The sequence below is a fragment of the Vidua chalybeata genome, chromosome 6 (assembly GCF_026979565.1).
Source record: "Vidua chalybeata isolate OUT-0048 chromosome 6, bVidCha1 merged haplotype, whole genome shotgun sequence".
NCBI classification, from domain to species: domain Eukaryota; kingdom Metazoa; phylum Chordata; class Aves; order Passeriformes; family Viduidae; genus Vidua; species Vidua chalybeata.
The window spans coordinates 26,669,910-26,687,169 of record NC_071535.1 but is presented as its reverse complement, the minus strand read 5'-3'; the positions used below and the strand labels follow the sequence as shown (position 1 = coordinate 26,687,169).

General features: G+C 34.7%; 1 protein-coding gene across 2 annotated transcripts in view; it reads left to right on the top strand.

Moving 5' to 3' along the window:
* ARHGAP5 (Rho GTPase activating protein 5) overlaps positions 1–9,435 on the top strand; it is a 45,995-nt gene extending 36,560 nt beyond the window's left edge. The window contains exons 7-8 of one of the 2 annotated variants that reach the window (XM_053945288.1): positions 1,348–1,453; positions 5,638–9,435. In XM_053945288.1, coding sequence (XP_053801263.1) covers positions 1,348–1,453; positions 5,638–5,968 — 437 coding nt within the window. In that variant the 3' untranslated portion in view covers positions 5,969–9,435. The remainder of the gene's footprint in view (positions 1–1,347; positions 1,454–5,637) is intronic. The other variant, XM_053945289.1, reaches the window with a different exon arrangement.
* The last annotated feature ends 7,825 nt before the right edge of the window (positions 9,436–17,260 follow it).

The following is a 17,260-nucleotide window of genomic DNA, read 5'->3' as shown; positions in this document are numbered from 1 at the left end:
AGCTTTGCAATTGTTAATGGGAAAAACCCCTTGAATTTATGAATTCTTACATTTAAAGTAGACTTTAAAAATCAGACACATGTGTTATGGTAATTCTCTAATTCACTTAGATTTTTTTTTTTTCAAATTCTTTTGGAACTCTTTATAAGATGCTTAGTTTTGTTTGCCTTTGCCTTACAAACATTTTTCAGATGTTTCATAGTATTCCTGTCTTTGAAATTAGTGTCTCATATTGGCAGCAAGCTGTTCCACAAAATGACCACCACACTTTTTTAGAGAATATGACTGTCATGTACAGTATTTCAAATTGTCTTTTGTTCAAAACATGGAAGCACTGGTGTAAGCCTAAGGCTTGGGCCTGGACTTGATTAATATATAGCCCATTAGAAATTTTGTATTTTCTGATGATATCTGTAAATAGCTATTTTTGGTATTTCTGCTGTGCTTTTCAGGCATATTACTTGTTTAGTGTAGTTACTTTGGTTTTATTTTTTCTTACAAGTATAACAGTTAAATTCCAGTCAAAACATAAAATAGCTTAGAATATAAGCGTAATTACTGTTTTAAAATGCCATTAATACTACTCTAAATTTATATTTGGGATATACTGGACTGTATTTAACTTTCTATGGCATTAGGGTAGATCAAAGTTCTTTTTATCAATGAAGTCAAGAAATAGAGGGGAAATTATATTCCTTTTTATATGAATCATCATTAATTAGAAGCATATTCTGCAGAATGTATGGATCCACAGCATTAGTTGCTGTTTTTTTAAAATAAAATTGTTGCTTTATTTCATATTTCTTTCCTACATGTTGGTTATTTCCTGTTTGAAGCATGAATAATGTCCTTTGGGCCTGTGAAGAATCCATGTTCTTCTTTAGGCAGCATATTTAAAATAGCTGGACCAGCCCTATTTGTAATTTTTAAATTATTTGAATAACTGTGAAGTTTAAGAAGCTCATGTGAATGTCTTTCTGTCACAACATTTTGCAAGCAGAGGGAACTCTAACAAGAAATGACCCTGTCACATTGTTATTCTAGAAGCCAGCAGTAAGCTAGTCAAGTAATTATTTGCTGAACAGAGATAAATAATTCTGCTTAAATTCAGAAAAATATTTTTTTGCTTAGTTAAACTTGCAGTGGGTGTAATTAGTGTGCTTAGAGTAACCAGGACAAACTCTATACTAAAAAGTTACTCTATGGAAATAGGAATTTTATTAAATATTTTCTCACTTGATATTTCTCTGTGGGTTGCCTGTACCATTATACTAGGAAAAAGACTTAGCAACACTTTATTCAGTATGTCTTTCTAGATGTGTCAGAAAATGTCACTTATTTCTATAGAAATCATGGATAAGACAGAACGGCTACACGAGTTAAAAGAGATTGTGAAGAAATTCCACCCAGTGAACTATGATGTCTTCAGATACATAATAACACATCTAAACAGGTTTAGTATTTTTCAATTTTGTTTAAGTTGGAACAGTTGCAAAAAAGGTTGTGTTTTTAACAATGAATTTTCTACTAGAATTGAAAATGTGGAAAAAGAAATTAAGAGTTACAGTTGATTAATAAAGTCTTATAAGTTTGTTTCTCACATATCTTTGACATATATTTATCTGGCAATATTGCTACTATAAAGTTATAAGAATGCTGTACATAATAGAAGCCTGAAAGAATAACTTCGCCTAATAATAACTATGCACCTAATTATAACTGTTACAGACCCTCCTCTCCTGGAAGTAATAGCTATTAAAATCATAGACTAATCTAGGTTTTAAGGAATTTGAGTAATTTGACCTAAATACCCTCTTCTCCCTCTCCCCCTTTCCCCCTCCTGCCAAAACAGGGCTACGTTCAATCAAAATCTAAAATATAGAGCCCAAACCCTGCGCTGAATAGTTAAATATAGAACAAAGCTGTAAGTAACAGTAAATTGGTTGCACTCGCTTCTTAAATTTTGCTTCTTGCACAAAATTTAATGTTTTTATATTTAAAAATTATTTCCATACTACTAAAACAGTATTGATAGATGCATATACATCATAATCTGTGCCTTACATGTAGAATATTGTCATTAAAGAGACAGAAAAAGAGCAGCTTACTTGTGCTTATTCAGCTAAAATGAAATTATTCTCTGAAATCCACAGAATGAGATAAACAATATTATTGTTGAGGTGATAAGGGATCTTTGGAGATTGTTTTTTTCAACCCCATTGCTTTGACAGAGTCAACTGCAACAGATTGCCCAGGATGGTGTCCAGTTAGCTTTTCAGTATCTCCAAGAAGTTAAACTCCAATCTGTCAGAACAACCTGTTTCAGTGCTCAGTCACCCTCACAATAAGAAGTGTTTTCTTATGCTAAGAGAATTTCCTATGGGTGTTTGTGCCCATTGCCTAGTGTCCTGAACACTACTCAGAAGAGTCTTAATTCATCTTCTTTACAACCAATGATAAGACTTTCCCTGAGCTTTTCCAGGCTAAACACTCTTACCATTCTCACTCAGCTTTTCCTCATCTGAGGGATCTTTGATCTCTTAATAATCTTCCTAATGTCCCTTCATTGGGCTCACTCCAGTGTGTTCATATGTCTGTTGTGCTGGAGAGTCCAGAGCTAGATCTCAGACTCCAGATGTGGCCTTTGCAGTGCTGAGTAGAGGGGAAAGATCAGTTCTCTAGACCTGCTGGCAGCAGTCCTAATGCAGCCTAGGGTGCTGTTGGCTGCCCTTGCCACAAGGTCACCTGGCTGACTCCTGCTCAGTCTGTTGTCCGTCAGGACTTTCTTGTCTTTCTGTGCAGTGTTACTTTTCAGCCAGGCAATTTTGTGTATAGACACATATATAAGCTTTTCATGACATTTAGTTATTCTGGACTACTATTTGTGTTTCTGCAGGTATTTGTAATGACCTAATTGAGCTTGTAGTACAGGGGTAGAAGTAAGTTTTCACAGAACATGTAAGATTATGGAATTTAGGTGCCTACATCTACATTTCTCTCCATCACATGTTCAGGTTGCTTAACCTTTATAAAGTTGTCCATTTTCCATTTCAGGGAAATGGATCAAATTTTCCATTGTACTCTTGTCCAATACAAATTCAGCTCTAAAATGGATAAAACCATAGCAATGAACAAGTGCCCATATTACAGAACTTCAAGATGTGCTTACAAGTATCTAAAGTAAAACGAAAAATCTCAGACTTGACACAGTTGTTAGTTATGTAAAGAGTTAATTCTTAATCAATCTGATAGAAATTTTTGTGGAAGAATGGCAGTCTTGGAACTGTCAAAAGTCTTCATCTGATCACCTATTGGCATAGCACAGCTGAATGTACAATGTCAAGTACCTGGATTGCTGCAAGTAAAAGAGCTAAACATAATTTTAAAAATTCCTGAGTAGGTTCTGATGCATGTATATCTACAAAGAAATGGAACATATTAATTATGGAATTTACTGGGGAACATAAGTGATGTACATTGAACTTTTTGGTCTGGTCCTCTCTCTACTAACGATGTGTGATTTACATTGCAGGTTGCTAGTAACAAAATGATTTTTTCTTAAAGGAAGACTGTCATTTTTTGTCTCATTTGCAGTGTTAGGTAGTTGGCTTCCATTCAACAAAAAATCTGCTTGGATGTAAGCAATTGCATATATAGAAAGAGGTGGATACAGCTGTGTACAGGATCTTAAAGGCAACTTGACAGTCTGTATTTATTTTTAAGAGACTAATTTGTGGTAAAATATTGCTAGTATGTAATTAAAATGGAAATGTTGTTTGCCAAATGAATTGTTCATTTAATGAGGTAAAGCAGTCTTCTAGGTGATGAAAGAGCTCTCATCAGAAGCTAATGTTTTGGATGCTTTGTTTTTACATCCTACATAATTACAGTAAAATACATGCTATTGTTGCATAGTTAGTAATGATTGGTGATTGATATTATTTTGGAGTGTCCACAAGCACAAGACCTGGTTGTTGAAACAAAAAGTACAAGTATTATCCACATTGTATGAGACCAGTAACCATGAGAATTTAATAAATGGCAACAGGGAGATGAATTTTTCATTAATGTTATAAGCACCTTTCTGAGCATTTCAAGTAATTGTGGTTAATTAATTGTAAGCATAAATGAGCTTTTAAAACAAGATAGTGCTGGATTGACCTTGGGCTTTTTGATACTAGTTGTGTTTTATACATGTTCTTTGTTAACAAGACCTTTCATACATAAAGACTAATATGGCATAATATGCTTCTGAAATCTGGGAAAGTACCAGTGTACAGCTTCTAGAGTCTGGTCAGAGTGGGTTTACAGTCTGAAGTTCCTGGCACTGGAACTTCCTCCTTGGCAGTGGAGGAAGTGGGCAGGATCAAGAGGGACAAGTAATTTTTAATTTTCAGTGGACATAGAGGGTAAATGAGCACTTGCTGAGCACTTAGATGAAGATTCTAAAGTAGTTAGAGAACGTTTGGTAGGAGACCAGCATACAGGTTTGGTAGGCTTTTGTTTATTCTTAGAAAGTGCAATGGTAAAGTTGAAGCACAGGAGGGAATGCAGTTGATTGTTCATTTTGCTTAATCTGGTTGTGAGCTGTTATTGGGGAAAAGGTGTGATGCCTTTTTTTTTTTCTCACCTCTAGCCGTACGTTCCCATTACTTCCTTTATTTAGTCTAATGATTGTGAGGATACAGCATATTAATAATAATGCTAAGCAAAATGTAGTTTACATTTAATCTTTGATCTGTAAATGAATTAAATTTTTTAAAATGAGTTTTACTGCCACTCAGAAATAGTATCCAAATATCCTTTGGACCAAACTTACTCAAAACAGATTGAGAGGCAGTATTTGTATACCTTCACACTATTTTTTTATACTTTATCTTTACCATTATACATGCATTGTAAATGAGTGGAAATATTTTCTTTTAGTGTTAATTCTAGTGTTTACTATGGCTTTCACAGCTCTTCAATTTATGGACTAGAGCCAGCTGTCAGAAATTCTTGTGGGCTGCTCTTGTTAATTATCAAAATTGTAACTGACAAATTTCTGAAGTTTTATTTTCTATTTCTACATGACAATTGTAGCTACCTTTGTGATATCTACTGTAATATAGGAAATGCATGTTCTCAGCTGAATGCATATCTTAGGTGTTTGCCAGATGTATTAACACATGATTTTTCATGTATGTCTCAGTAATTACTTTCAGATAAAATTGTGATGTCAGTTTAGAATGCAAAGTATTTTAGAAGACAAAATACCCTGTTTCTTTCTAGCTTATTGCTGTGGAAAGCATTTTGTTTTTTCTGAGTAGGTATTTACTTAGATGATAAATTTGATAAGAGGATGGTTTGTTATCCTTTGAAGGTTTTTTGGTTTTGTTTGGTAACAGTATTTCAATAGTGAATTTAGATAATAAGAACCTGTTTCAGTTTATTACTGTCAGTTCAAAATGCTGGTGGAATGTTGAATTTCTTTCTTGGTTAAAAGCTTAATCAGATTTTTATTAGTTAACTATCCAAATCTGGAAATGACATGGCTTCTAAATTTTCTTCTGCATAATTGCCTAAAATATTCAAGAATATTTCTAGTTGATTGCATACTGGTTTTAATTCACTCTGTGTGTATCATTCTCATTTCAGGGTTAGTCAGCAATATAAGACCAACTATATGACTGCTGATAACTTATCGATTTGTTTCTGGCCTACTTTGATGAGACCTGATTTTGAAAACAGAGAGTTTCTTTCTACCACCAAAATCCACCAATCAGTTATAGAGACCTTCATTCAACAATGTCAGTTTTTCTTTTACAACGGGGAGATTGTAGAAGCACCCAACCCAGTGGCTTGTCAGCCGCCGCCTTCCAACCCAGTGCAGATGGTGGAACCCATGGTACCCCTGCAGCTGCCACCCCCGCTGCAGCCTCAGCTGATACAGTCACAGTTACCAGCAGACCCTCTTGGCATTATATAGACAGATGATGATTGCAGGCAGCCTGGAGCTGGACAGTAGAGACAAGCTATAGACATGCATGTTTCAGGATACAGTAATGTACTTCATATTTATGAAAAATAATTCCCATCCAGCTGATTGGACATCTTTTTGTTATATCCTGTACTGTGTTCCTCATTTGTACACGCTGCAGATAAAAACTATGTGATAAGCATGACTGGAGAGGTTTAATTTTTAAAAGCAAAAATAGCTATACAGTACAAAGCTGCTGCTGCATGATACCTTATTGCAATCACTATATCATTCCTGTGACGGTTTGTCACAATATATTGTGAATAAAGATTTTTCTATAGAAATTAAATGATTAAAAAAATTACATTTATGAAACATTCAGTGCTTACAGCCTGCTTTATGGCTGGTTTTTGTTATTTAACATGCTATTTTTGGCAATTTTCTTCACATTCAAGCATTCTGTGTAAACAACTAAAGCCCAGCTATAGTTTATTTTGTAATCTCCTGGCTACTTATGTGACTTTATGCTTAGGGTGGTTTATGGAAGAATGCAAAATGCACTGTTGAGAATTTTACGATCCCTCACCATCCATCTTTACATATAAGTAAACCTGTGGACAGTTTAAGGGTGGGTGAACTTGCTTATTATTTCTTACAGCACAATACCAAGGACATGCTTGTTGTAAAAGTGAGTTTCAAATATTGTACAAAAATTTTGATGTTGCCTACTTATTTCTTTATGTTCCATTACTGAACTAAACATTTTGTAAAACTGTTAATTCTGTAAACAGCTGCATGTTTAAAAGATCATTGATGGTCTTGTAAACTTAATCTAATATATTTTAGATATTTTAATTTTTCCCACTTGGGAATACATGTAGTGTTTAGAAAATAGTTCATGACATTTTCATAAAAGGTTATATAACTTTTCATACATAAACATGACTTTTGTTGTAGTAAAATTCTCTAAACCAAACAATGTTTTAATCTAGGACTTCAATTAATCTATTCTTTAAATCTATTTTTATGTGACCCTCTAAAGATATACAAAAATGAATTGCTAATACATGGCAATAAATACTTTGGGTACTGACAATTAACCTCTTTGGAGTGTGTATATATAAAATCACATGAAATTGTATTCATATTTTTTTCCTGTGGTATGTTGTACTAAAATTTCAAATGACTTTTTTTTTTTCACCGTATTTTTAAATTATCTTTTTTCATTTATTTTACTTTTATATTGGTACAAATTTTGCTGTAAAAGAATGCTGCTTAATTTAAACAAATCTTTTGGTTAAATATTTTGATAGTGGTAAAAAAAATTAGAAGGTTACAAATTGTAGCAAAGGAGAGACCATAGATAAACACTACCTGTGAGACTTTTCATAGCAGCTTTTTTTCTTTCATGCTCAAAATGTACCTTTTTAGGTCTGCAGAGAAGAAGGTTTTGGCTCATTCAGCTGCTAGAATGTTTTGTGTAGTTAAAAAAAAAAAGCTTTATGATGGTCACTGTTGTAATCTTCACTTATAACAAGATTTAAGATCGTCTTGTATGTATTATAGTAAATAGATGATTTTGAGAATTAAGGCTTTTATTAAGAGATTGATTTGCTCCGTTTTCCCAAAATAAAAATTGCCTTTCCCACTTATGTCCTAGGTATTGTACTTCTAATGACTTGGATTATCATTCTAGATTACTAAGATACCATAAACCTGGCTGCTGTTTGAAGTACATGTATATTATAAATTATCTTGATATTGTGTTATATTCTTGCAAGTAATTATCTTTTTTAAGAAAACATAAACAAAAAAGAAAAGTCAACCCTATTCCTATTGCAAAGCACACAGGAACTAATAGTACAATAAAGTCTGTCCTGTAAATTGTAGTATTCCTAACTTGTTCTACTTTACCTGTTGTCTATATAGCTTTTATTTATAGTTTTCAGTCTAATCTTGCATGTTTAGCAAAGAAAATGAAACTTCAAGAGTTTTATAAACTATTTCTAGGTTGCTAAAGAATTTATTTTTCTACTGTATATGGCATAGACAAAGCATCACCTGTACAGGAAACAAGTCTATTTCTAATAGAAGTAAGCTTAAGAATAAATGCCAGTCATATTCATATTTAAAAATTCCATCTATAAAGTATCTCCAGTCTTTGTAATGTGAATTACATTTTAAACTTTCTATAAATTCCAAGTTTTTTGCCATAATATTTAACTGATATTTGGATACTAATTTTTAGAATAATTTACATTCCATTTCATTATGAACTTTCATATTGATCTTTTGATCAGCAGTATTTGTAGTACCATTTCTTTATATATGATGTTGTGGCTAAATGGCTAAATCACTATTATTTTAAAGAATCTCAACACTTTCATTCAGCCAAATATGAAAGGGTTATTATATTTACTGGATAAACATAGAGAAATAAGAAAGCATCGCATGTGGTGCCTGCTTGTCACATGGAAGAGTCCCTGCATACTGTTTGCATTATAGAACTGTTGTATGCAGGAATGTGGACATGTGTGTATGTGTAATATATACACTTCGAGGTTTTTTTATCTGTTTGTGTGTTTATGCAGACATGCATGCACATATACCCACATAGTAAAGTTTTTAAAATATACTAGGAAATTAAACTGGTTATTAAAGATTTTTAATAGAGCTTTCTCTATTACTATTTTTATTAGTGCTATAAAATGAGGAAGCATGTTATTATATCCAAATTCCTCATACTTTGGCTCATGTAGACCCTTCTAGTTTTAATGAAAATCCAAATAATAATAACTATATTTTTTAATGTGAGCATTTTTACCATAATATCTATCTTGATAAAGATACAAATGTATATTACTTTGATTGAGCCATCTCAGTGACACTTTATTGAGTAGTTTCTTTTTTTATGTTATAATGGTATAGACATACTGCAGTGTATTGTCTTTCACTGTTTTAGCAATTCTAAAATCCCAGACCTGAGTTACAGAAGTGCCATTTTAAGTAATGCTTAACAGGTTGTTTCAAAAATCCTTACCCTTCATGACTTGTGGAATTTGAACTCATATAGTGTAAATAGATCACAGATGTCAATTTAAGTGAAAAGAAACTTTGTTGTTGTTACATGTTTTCTCCTTTATTTGAATCCTGGTTGCTAGGAATTTATAGGTATGTTTATTTTTAGTTGCTGGAGTTTAGCTTCTCATATTTATGATAAACATAGAAAAACTATCAATTGGAGATTAAAAAACCAGGCCATCGTTTATGTGCTTCTTTCATTTTTTTTCAGTAATTGTGATGCTGTTTGTCAACTGCAAAAATTGCACACATTTAAAAAAAAATTCAAGTAAAAATTTTGTTCTTTGTTTATAATGTAATCTTTTATTGCTACATCAGGAGAATACTGCAGTGAATTAAGTATCAGTGAAGCTTATTCTGTATAAAAGATGCAACGAATAAAATACTAAGATGCTTACTGTGTATAATGTTCAGTTTAGTTGCCTACTAAATTTTTAAAGGCAAAAGCACCCTATCTTTCACAGACACAGAAATGAAATTTAGCACTAAATATTGCTAAAGTAAGAGTGCAGTGTGTGTTTAAGTTTTTCTTGGGTGGGACGCTGTCTCTCATGGGTCTCTTTAAAATTCCACAGGAAAAATAAATTTAACCTGAAGTGAAAACAGTGGGCTTTTAAGGGCAGCTTTAAGTCATCAGACTTGTACATTATTGGTCATAATTCTGCTAATGATATGGGATAAACACACCTTTGATAGTAGTACTCCTTTTAGTTCTCATGTTTGCAGTGTCTCTGCTTACTTAGTTTTTTCAGAACATCTTGAGTCATATGGCTGGTGCAGAAATAACTGCAAAACCTTCCTGATGGTTTTCAAATCTGAACATTGTTCAGGTTTTATTATATGTACATACATATATATATAGTATCACATTCAGATACTGGAGCACTTTAATCTCAAATGGGATTCATTTTACATGTAACTTACTCAGTGTGCAAATCTCAGTTATTTAGATTGCTTTATCAAAAAGCAGCTCTACTGGATCTGACTGAAACATAACGCACTGTCAGACTCAAGTTTCTGATGAGTAGCTATCCCAGAGAACTAAAGTGTAGCATCAGTGATCACTTGTGTCAGATTCAGTCCTTCAACTAATTCATGGTTTCCATGGATTCAGGAAGGGATGAAGTTAATCTGTCATCATTAGTGAACTGAACACTTCCTGCCTTTCCTTACTGATGATTTCTTTCCGAAGTGTGTAGCTAGTGCATCTTACGTGTGTTTCCCGTATGTTTCTTATCTTCCTTATAGAATACAATGCATGTGTGTTTAGAGCTGACATTTTGTTGCTGAACTGTCATTGATGCCCAGCAGACAACATAGTGCTTTTATATTGCTGAATAGGGTTTAGTATTCTGGATTAGTAATAATATGACCATTACTGGTTTTTGTTTGGTGTGATTTAGAAAATAGAAAATTAAATTGTTTCACTAAATGCCTGCAGTGCAGCAGCTGTGGGTTTTTTCAGTTTTACAGCGTGATAACAAAAGACTGTTGTTGCTTCTACTTAGAAGCTGTTTGAGAAAGGGTGGAAAGGAAATCCTGTAGTGAGTCTAGCTAACAACTCCATGTCAGTGCTTCAGGGTTAGAGGCTATGATTTGCAGAGTACCTCTGGCTGCTTATGTGACTGACCAATTTCTGCAGTGTAGCTGTAGCTTATATTCCCAAAATTATGGTACCACAGTCTATCTGTTCTTGCAGATCTTTTTGCTTCACAACTCAAGAAGTGAAGGGAGGGCAAAGTGTCTGTTCTCATCAATTCCTGGAGTTCTCAGCTTTGCCACTGGTGAGAATTGTCAGGGGCCCCTAAATTGCTTTAGCAGTGTTTTACTGAAGTAGAAAACATGGAGTAGTAAGTTTTGAATTAACTGACACTGAGTGCAATCAATTAATGAAGCATGTAGAAACAACCCAGGTTGCACTATTAAAGTGCAGGTGTTACGGTCTCCCCTTGAAGGCTCCAGTCTCAGTACTTGACAGTGTGACCTGAATTTCTGCAGTAACAGCCCTTGGTTATATGGATCCTGTGCAAGTTGGGAATGAAGAAGAGATCAAGAAACCTCAAAGAAACCAAAACAACTTGGAACAGCTGTCTCTGAAAATATTTAGATTAAATTACTAAACATGGAGTGTAGTAAATAAAATACATATGGGGAATTAAATGTCCATGATTGATTACTGAAATATATATTGAAATATGCATGTATATATGCATGGTTTTTAATTTAGTAAAGAAGTGGATGTTGATGCAGAGGTTTTAATATAGTAAAAAGCAGTCAGCCTGCTACAGGTAAATATTGGCTACAGCTCAGATGTAGAGTTTTGAAAAATGAATGTCAACAGTTTTATCTAATTTTGGTACTGTATTGGTGAATTATCTAGCCCTAATATTAGTTTTATTTTGTTATCCTATTATGTTGTGGCCACACAAATAAGCCTGATTTTATGTCCTTTATGTAACTGTTATGAGTTGGAAAGTTTCTTTTCACAGAAAACTGCTTTCTTTACTCTTCTTTTTGACTTAAAGCCAAAACTTAAAATTCATAACATGATCATACTACTTGTCTCCTATAAAACAGACAAGGTCACACCTAAGGTTTATAAAAATCTGACAATACTCTCCTTACTTCCTTTTGTCTGTACTTTTACGTGTGCACTACAGTTTTGGGGATGCACTTGTCCATATCTGGAGATTTCTGATTGCTAGCAGGTAGATATCAGGGTGATCCCTTTCCATATCCTAACCTGCTTTTTATAAAGGAGTGCTGGAAAGACCAGCAAGGAAATATTTTTAAATGGTGAAGGATAAACATGAGCTCTCAGTACATCAATGAGGTGAAGATGCTCATCTCAACTGGGTTTCCTTTCTGTGCTAGAAGTTTGTGTGTAGGGTGTTTTTAAGCCTTCCGGTGATAGAGTAAAAGGGAGGAGGAGATGGAAGAACTCTTTCCTATGTACCCTTGTCTCTAACCTCAAGGGTGAGTGTTAGTCTTACAGAGTTTGGGGCACAAAGTTCTCTATGTCCAGTGTGGAGTTTTGACCCCACAGAGTCATGGATTAGCATGTGGCCTTCAACTGAACATGGCACAGCAAAGCAGTGGGGAAATACATACAAGCCTTAAATTGTTCATCAGCATCCTTGCTCCTGAAGCATGCTGCCCTGAGAGTTTAGTCAGTTTTTACTTTAAAATAGTTTTGAGTGGTATTACCACCACGATCTGCAGATCAAATTGTTCTTTAGAGGATACAATGATTCTCTGACCTGAAATACTTCTGAGGAAGTAGAAATCAAGCTCTATTCTCCTTGGGATTGTGCACGGTACTATCAAGTATTGTTTGTTTCCTCTCTTCTTTTCAAAGAAAGTAGTTTCTAAGAAAAATCAGAGGACTGAACTGTTATCTGTCGGAGGTGTGTTCTTGTAGCATGATAGTGACACTATGAGGTAAATGCCCAGGTCATTCAATGAAAGCATTGAAGATGTGAATCCTGCCGGAATCATTTGGAAGACTGTGGCAGAGTAAGTGAATTGTAGAACAAATTCTCAGTCATGGCTACAGTTCCTCTTTAAGGAAATATAATACTTTGTTTTGTTTTCTTTTCTGTTATTCAGGAGGGGGATAAGCTGGTGTGCATGTAATGTGATTGTCAAAAGTGAGCTCTGATCCTGTAGGGAAATGAGCAAAAAAATTTCACATCAAACACACTAAAAGACAATGCAGATGTCTACATCCTGTTGTAGTATACAGAGTATTGGGAGGAACTGGATGCTTCTGTTTTTCTCCAGGATCACGTGCTTTTCATGAAGGGAAGAATCTCAGTTCCCTTTGGATTTTAACTGCTGCCCCATATCCATTATTTTACTTAAAACATTTGATGTAATAAATGTGGTTTTTAGGTACTGATCTGTAAATGGATTTAGTCTGATTTCCTGAAGTGCTATCCCTTCCCACCCTACATTTTTCTTTATTTTCTTTCTCTCCCTATACACTCCTGCTCGTCCCCAAAACAGCAGAGCTGCTTAGCTAGAATTCTGTCAATATGAAGAAAGGATTCTCCTGCAGGCTGCAGGGCTTTATCATTTGGGAGTACTTGGCTTTAGATCTTGGCTCTCTTCCTTTGCACTGTAAGAATTTGTTTTTTAACTTCTGGAATTGCTACAAACCTTATTCTTTTCTTCTCCCTAAAGTTGGTGGGGATGAGTGTGCCAAAGTGAGTGTCTACAGGCAGTTATTTGTTTTTGTGCATTAATTTATGGGACACATGCCCAGAGCCCTAGGATGGCAAAATTTCTTCTGAAATGTAAACACAAGAGTAGCTTAGAACTTCTGAGTCTTTTTCCTTCTGATGTACTCCTTAAGGAAACCTACAGCTATTGCAGTGAATGGTAGTAAGAAGTATGTTCCTGAACTCATCTGAATGATAAATATCTCTACATTCAGAATTGTCTAGCTAAAAAAAAAATGTAAGCAATTGCCTTCTTGCAGACATACTGCATGCAAATAGGACATGCAAATAGCTTAGCTCATCAGAAGGAAACCAAGATAGAGTGGGGATTTTAAGAGCTGAGAAATTTTAAACTGACCGGAAGGAAATGTTTATGGTGGGTGTTCTTTCCGTTCTAGGGTTTTCAATGGCTTCTGTCTGTGTTTATAACATGAGGACATGTCCTCACACATTCCATTCCCAGTGCTGCAATGCTCATAAGTAGCATCTAGCTGCGTGCTTGATGAGGAGATGCTGAAGGCAGTTTGCATCAGCCTTTTCCCTTTCAGTGTAAACCCCAAGAGCTTTAAAAGGTTTCATGTAGGATAAGGGAGTTTTCCACCTTGACAAAATTCTCAGGAATATAGATTGTTGGCCAAAACCACAATCTCGACAGTTTCTATATATTTTTTTTTTTCCCTTGACTGGTTGTCCTTTTCTTTAAAAAAAAAAAAAGCAGTTGAATTGCAAACAACTTTTTTTTTTTTTTTTTTGAGAGGCGTTGGAATTTACTATGAAAAGAAAGGATTAGAATTAGCTAAGTAACCTGGAAATACTAGTGAAGTATTCAAATTAAAGGCAATAATCTGTGATTAGTTTTTTGAGTGACCTCATAATTTTCTTACTAGCAACTAGATTATTTCTTAAGGCTTTAAGTGTGTTTTGTTTGCAGGGATATTAATGCCATTTTTAAACTACAGTTGCAGGTAGTAGTTTCTGTGTTGAAGTAGCTGCATACAGGAGGCCCTGGATTATTCATTATTCTGATGGTGAGTGAAAGAAATCCAGATTTCTTCCTGAGAATATAAAAATGAGACAGCTGACATTCTTTATTGTTAAAGAACAACTAGGGTGACCTTTTTTTGCCTGGATTGGTGGAAGTTTGCTTTCAACTGCAACTGGCAATAGTGCGACTGCAGTATCTGGAGCACCCATGTACAAAGGAAAGAGAACCATTCTGTGAATGTAACTTCCAGGGAGAGAAATTTAGGTAGAGCAGATGAAAGCACATATTTATTTTTTCCTTACTGGAAATTTGAGTGCAAGAATGACTATCATAGTCTGTTTTATAGTGCTGGACATAATCTGGCTGAATATAAATGCCAGATGTATATTCTCTAACCTGTCTCTCAAAAATATTTAGCAGATCTATGTTCCTGCATTCAGTATATTTTCATTTCTGACTGTACCTAATTCTTTTTTTTTTTAAAAGAGATGATACCTACACATGCCCAAAATCATACTAACACAATGGCAATATTAGTTCAGATTAAAAAATTTATTGAGTGTTGTCAGAAAACAGTCCTTGGTTAATCTGATAAAGGTAGAGCAAGTCATGTGCTATTGTTAAAATGCTGGTCTTCACCTTAAAGGGGAAGTAGAAGCTAAGTGGGGATGGCAATGTTGCATTTCTGCTTTGGTGTAGGTTCAGTTAGTGAGGAGGGAATGAAAGTTTTTGTTTACTTGCGAAGTCCTCGGCAGACGGCTCCGATGTGATCAGTGGAAGTCTCGCATACGTGCACGTGTGCACGGAGGGTTATGAAAAGGGCTCTCTGGCACTGCTGTTTGCTCATTAATCTTGGAACTTTGTGTCCCCAAATGTCTCAGACTCAGTTATGTATAGCACAACATGTTAAATTTTCCAGCTTGTCTTGGAAACTCATATTTGCTGTAAGTGCATACATTTTTAGTCTCTCTGTTTTCTGAACAGCATCCATGCTTTATCAATAAACTTGGTGTTTAAGAAGCAGAGAAGAAATTAAAGGTGATTGAATTTCAGAAAAATCTGCGAGTTTCTGTATTGGGAATTTTCCCCTGTTCTCTGTCTGTGGAAATGATCCAGCTGCATTGTTCCTACAGGTGCTCTCAGGGTAGCTGAGTATTTTGTTCCTAGGCAGGGCACAGTCTCAAAGATTGGCATTTCATATGTAGTTGGGTCCTTGAAATCTTTGGTAAATGGCTGTGTGCGCTCTCTTTAAATATTGCAGAGGAAAAGTTATTGTCCTCTGATTTTGAAAATAAAATGTAGAGGATTATCCTCCTGTTTCACATTGGCAATGTGAGTCTTTGCCCTCAAGAGGCTTAAAGAAACACACTTCCATTCCTCAACTGCAAATTTTCCCTCAGCCTTCTGATTTTAAGTGATGTAGGAGATAATGAATCGTGTAAATGGGAGAAAGAAGTTCACATATGTGCATGACATCTTCATGTGCACATACTGAGGAAATAATTAAAGTCCTTTTCTTTTTTAATTCTAAAAAATAATTGTTTTAAAGATGTGTGTAAAAATGCATGGGCACCACCAATGTATGGTGGTCTGCATTCTCAAATCTAGGGATCTCACCCTTTGGTTTATTGGAAGAACTGCAAATGGTACTTTTAGCAAGATTACTGCTAAAAATTCTCTGGCCCTCCCTACTTCCCCAAATGAATCAGGTAGCAAAGAGTGACCTTGCCTGACTCACATCACTCACTATTATACTCTGTTGCTTCTGTTGCCTTGCCCATTTATTGCAGCCAGCTGTTCTCTCTTGTATTATGCTTAAATCACAAGTTTCTGGAACAAGGAACTTTTTCATGCTGTGGGGTATTTGGCACCTTCTTGGGTCCACACCTGTACAGTAAAAAAAAGTAAGGGTACAATAGTTGGGATTATGCTGAGTTTTGTAAATCATATTGGCAAAATTTAATTGGATGCAATACCAATAGGATGGTAATAACTTTGTGTATATTTTTAGAAAGAATAAGGATACAATAGGAACTGCATTTAGAATTGAGAGACCTTAGAATGATTTTATCTTCACTCTTTTTTTTTTTTTTCATCCCTGGCCTACTTTTTTTCTGTTTTCACTTGCTAGGTGGTCTGTGGCCATTTGGTTGTTTCTGCTAGCAAAATTCTGGAATTTGTGGAGACTGCACAAGAAACTGTTTAAGAAATGTGTGGTTGGGGGCAAATGTGTGGTAGGGGGGTGGAGTTAGATAACATTTAATAATAATACTTAAAAGGCTATAAAATAGGGACCCAAATATGGAAATGGATAAGAACTAGAGTTAAGGCAAAGGTCTTCAAAGGGGGAAGAACGTGGTTGTTAATAAAGGTGAAGATACAAAAATAAGCTGCACAGGGGAATGGTTGCATACGTTAACATAATGGTTCTAGTTCTACGCTGTGCAAGTGGATTTTTTTTACTATTTCTATGTATTTAAGTTGTCTTGTTTAATCAATACATCACGCTCATTAATCACTATTAATCAGTATTAATAAAATATGCTCATTAGGTTTTTAAATTTACACTAGTATTGAGATGGAACAATTCTTGACACACCAGAGATTTTATGAAATAAGTGTTGTCACTGAACATACAAATGTAGGTTTTAATCATTCTTATGGTTTGGAAATTCATCCTTTTTTTTTCTTCTAAACCTGTGAAATAGATCACACGGTTTTCTCTGTGTCTTATTTTAGTGATTCAGTAGCCTTATGGGAAGAAAGATTCTCCAGCTAGCCAAGCTAAATCTTCTTTACTGCAAGATATACAGAATTCTTGTAGTTCTGTTGCAAGTGGATGTGGTGGATATTTATTACTGTCACCTTTACGCTGATCTTTAGATACCAGAAGATTTTTATGGCCAATTTTTCTCTCACCGCTCTTCATGACTCCCTTAACTTTGTCCAAGTAACACAATCTCTTAAGCTTTTTTTGTAGTTCTGTTTAGAAATGTAGTGTTTTTTTTGCCT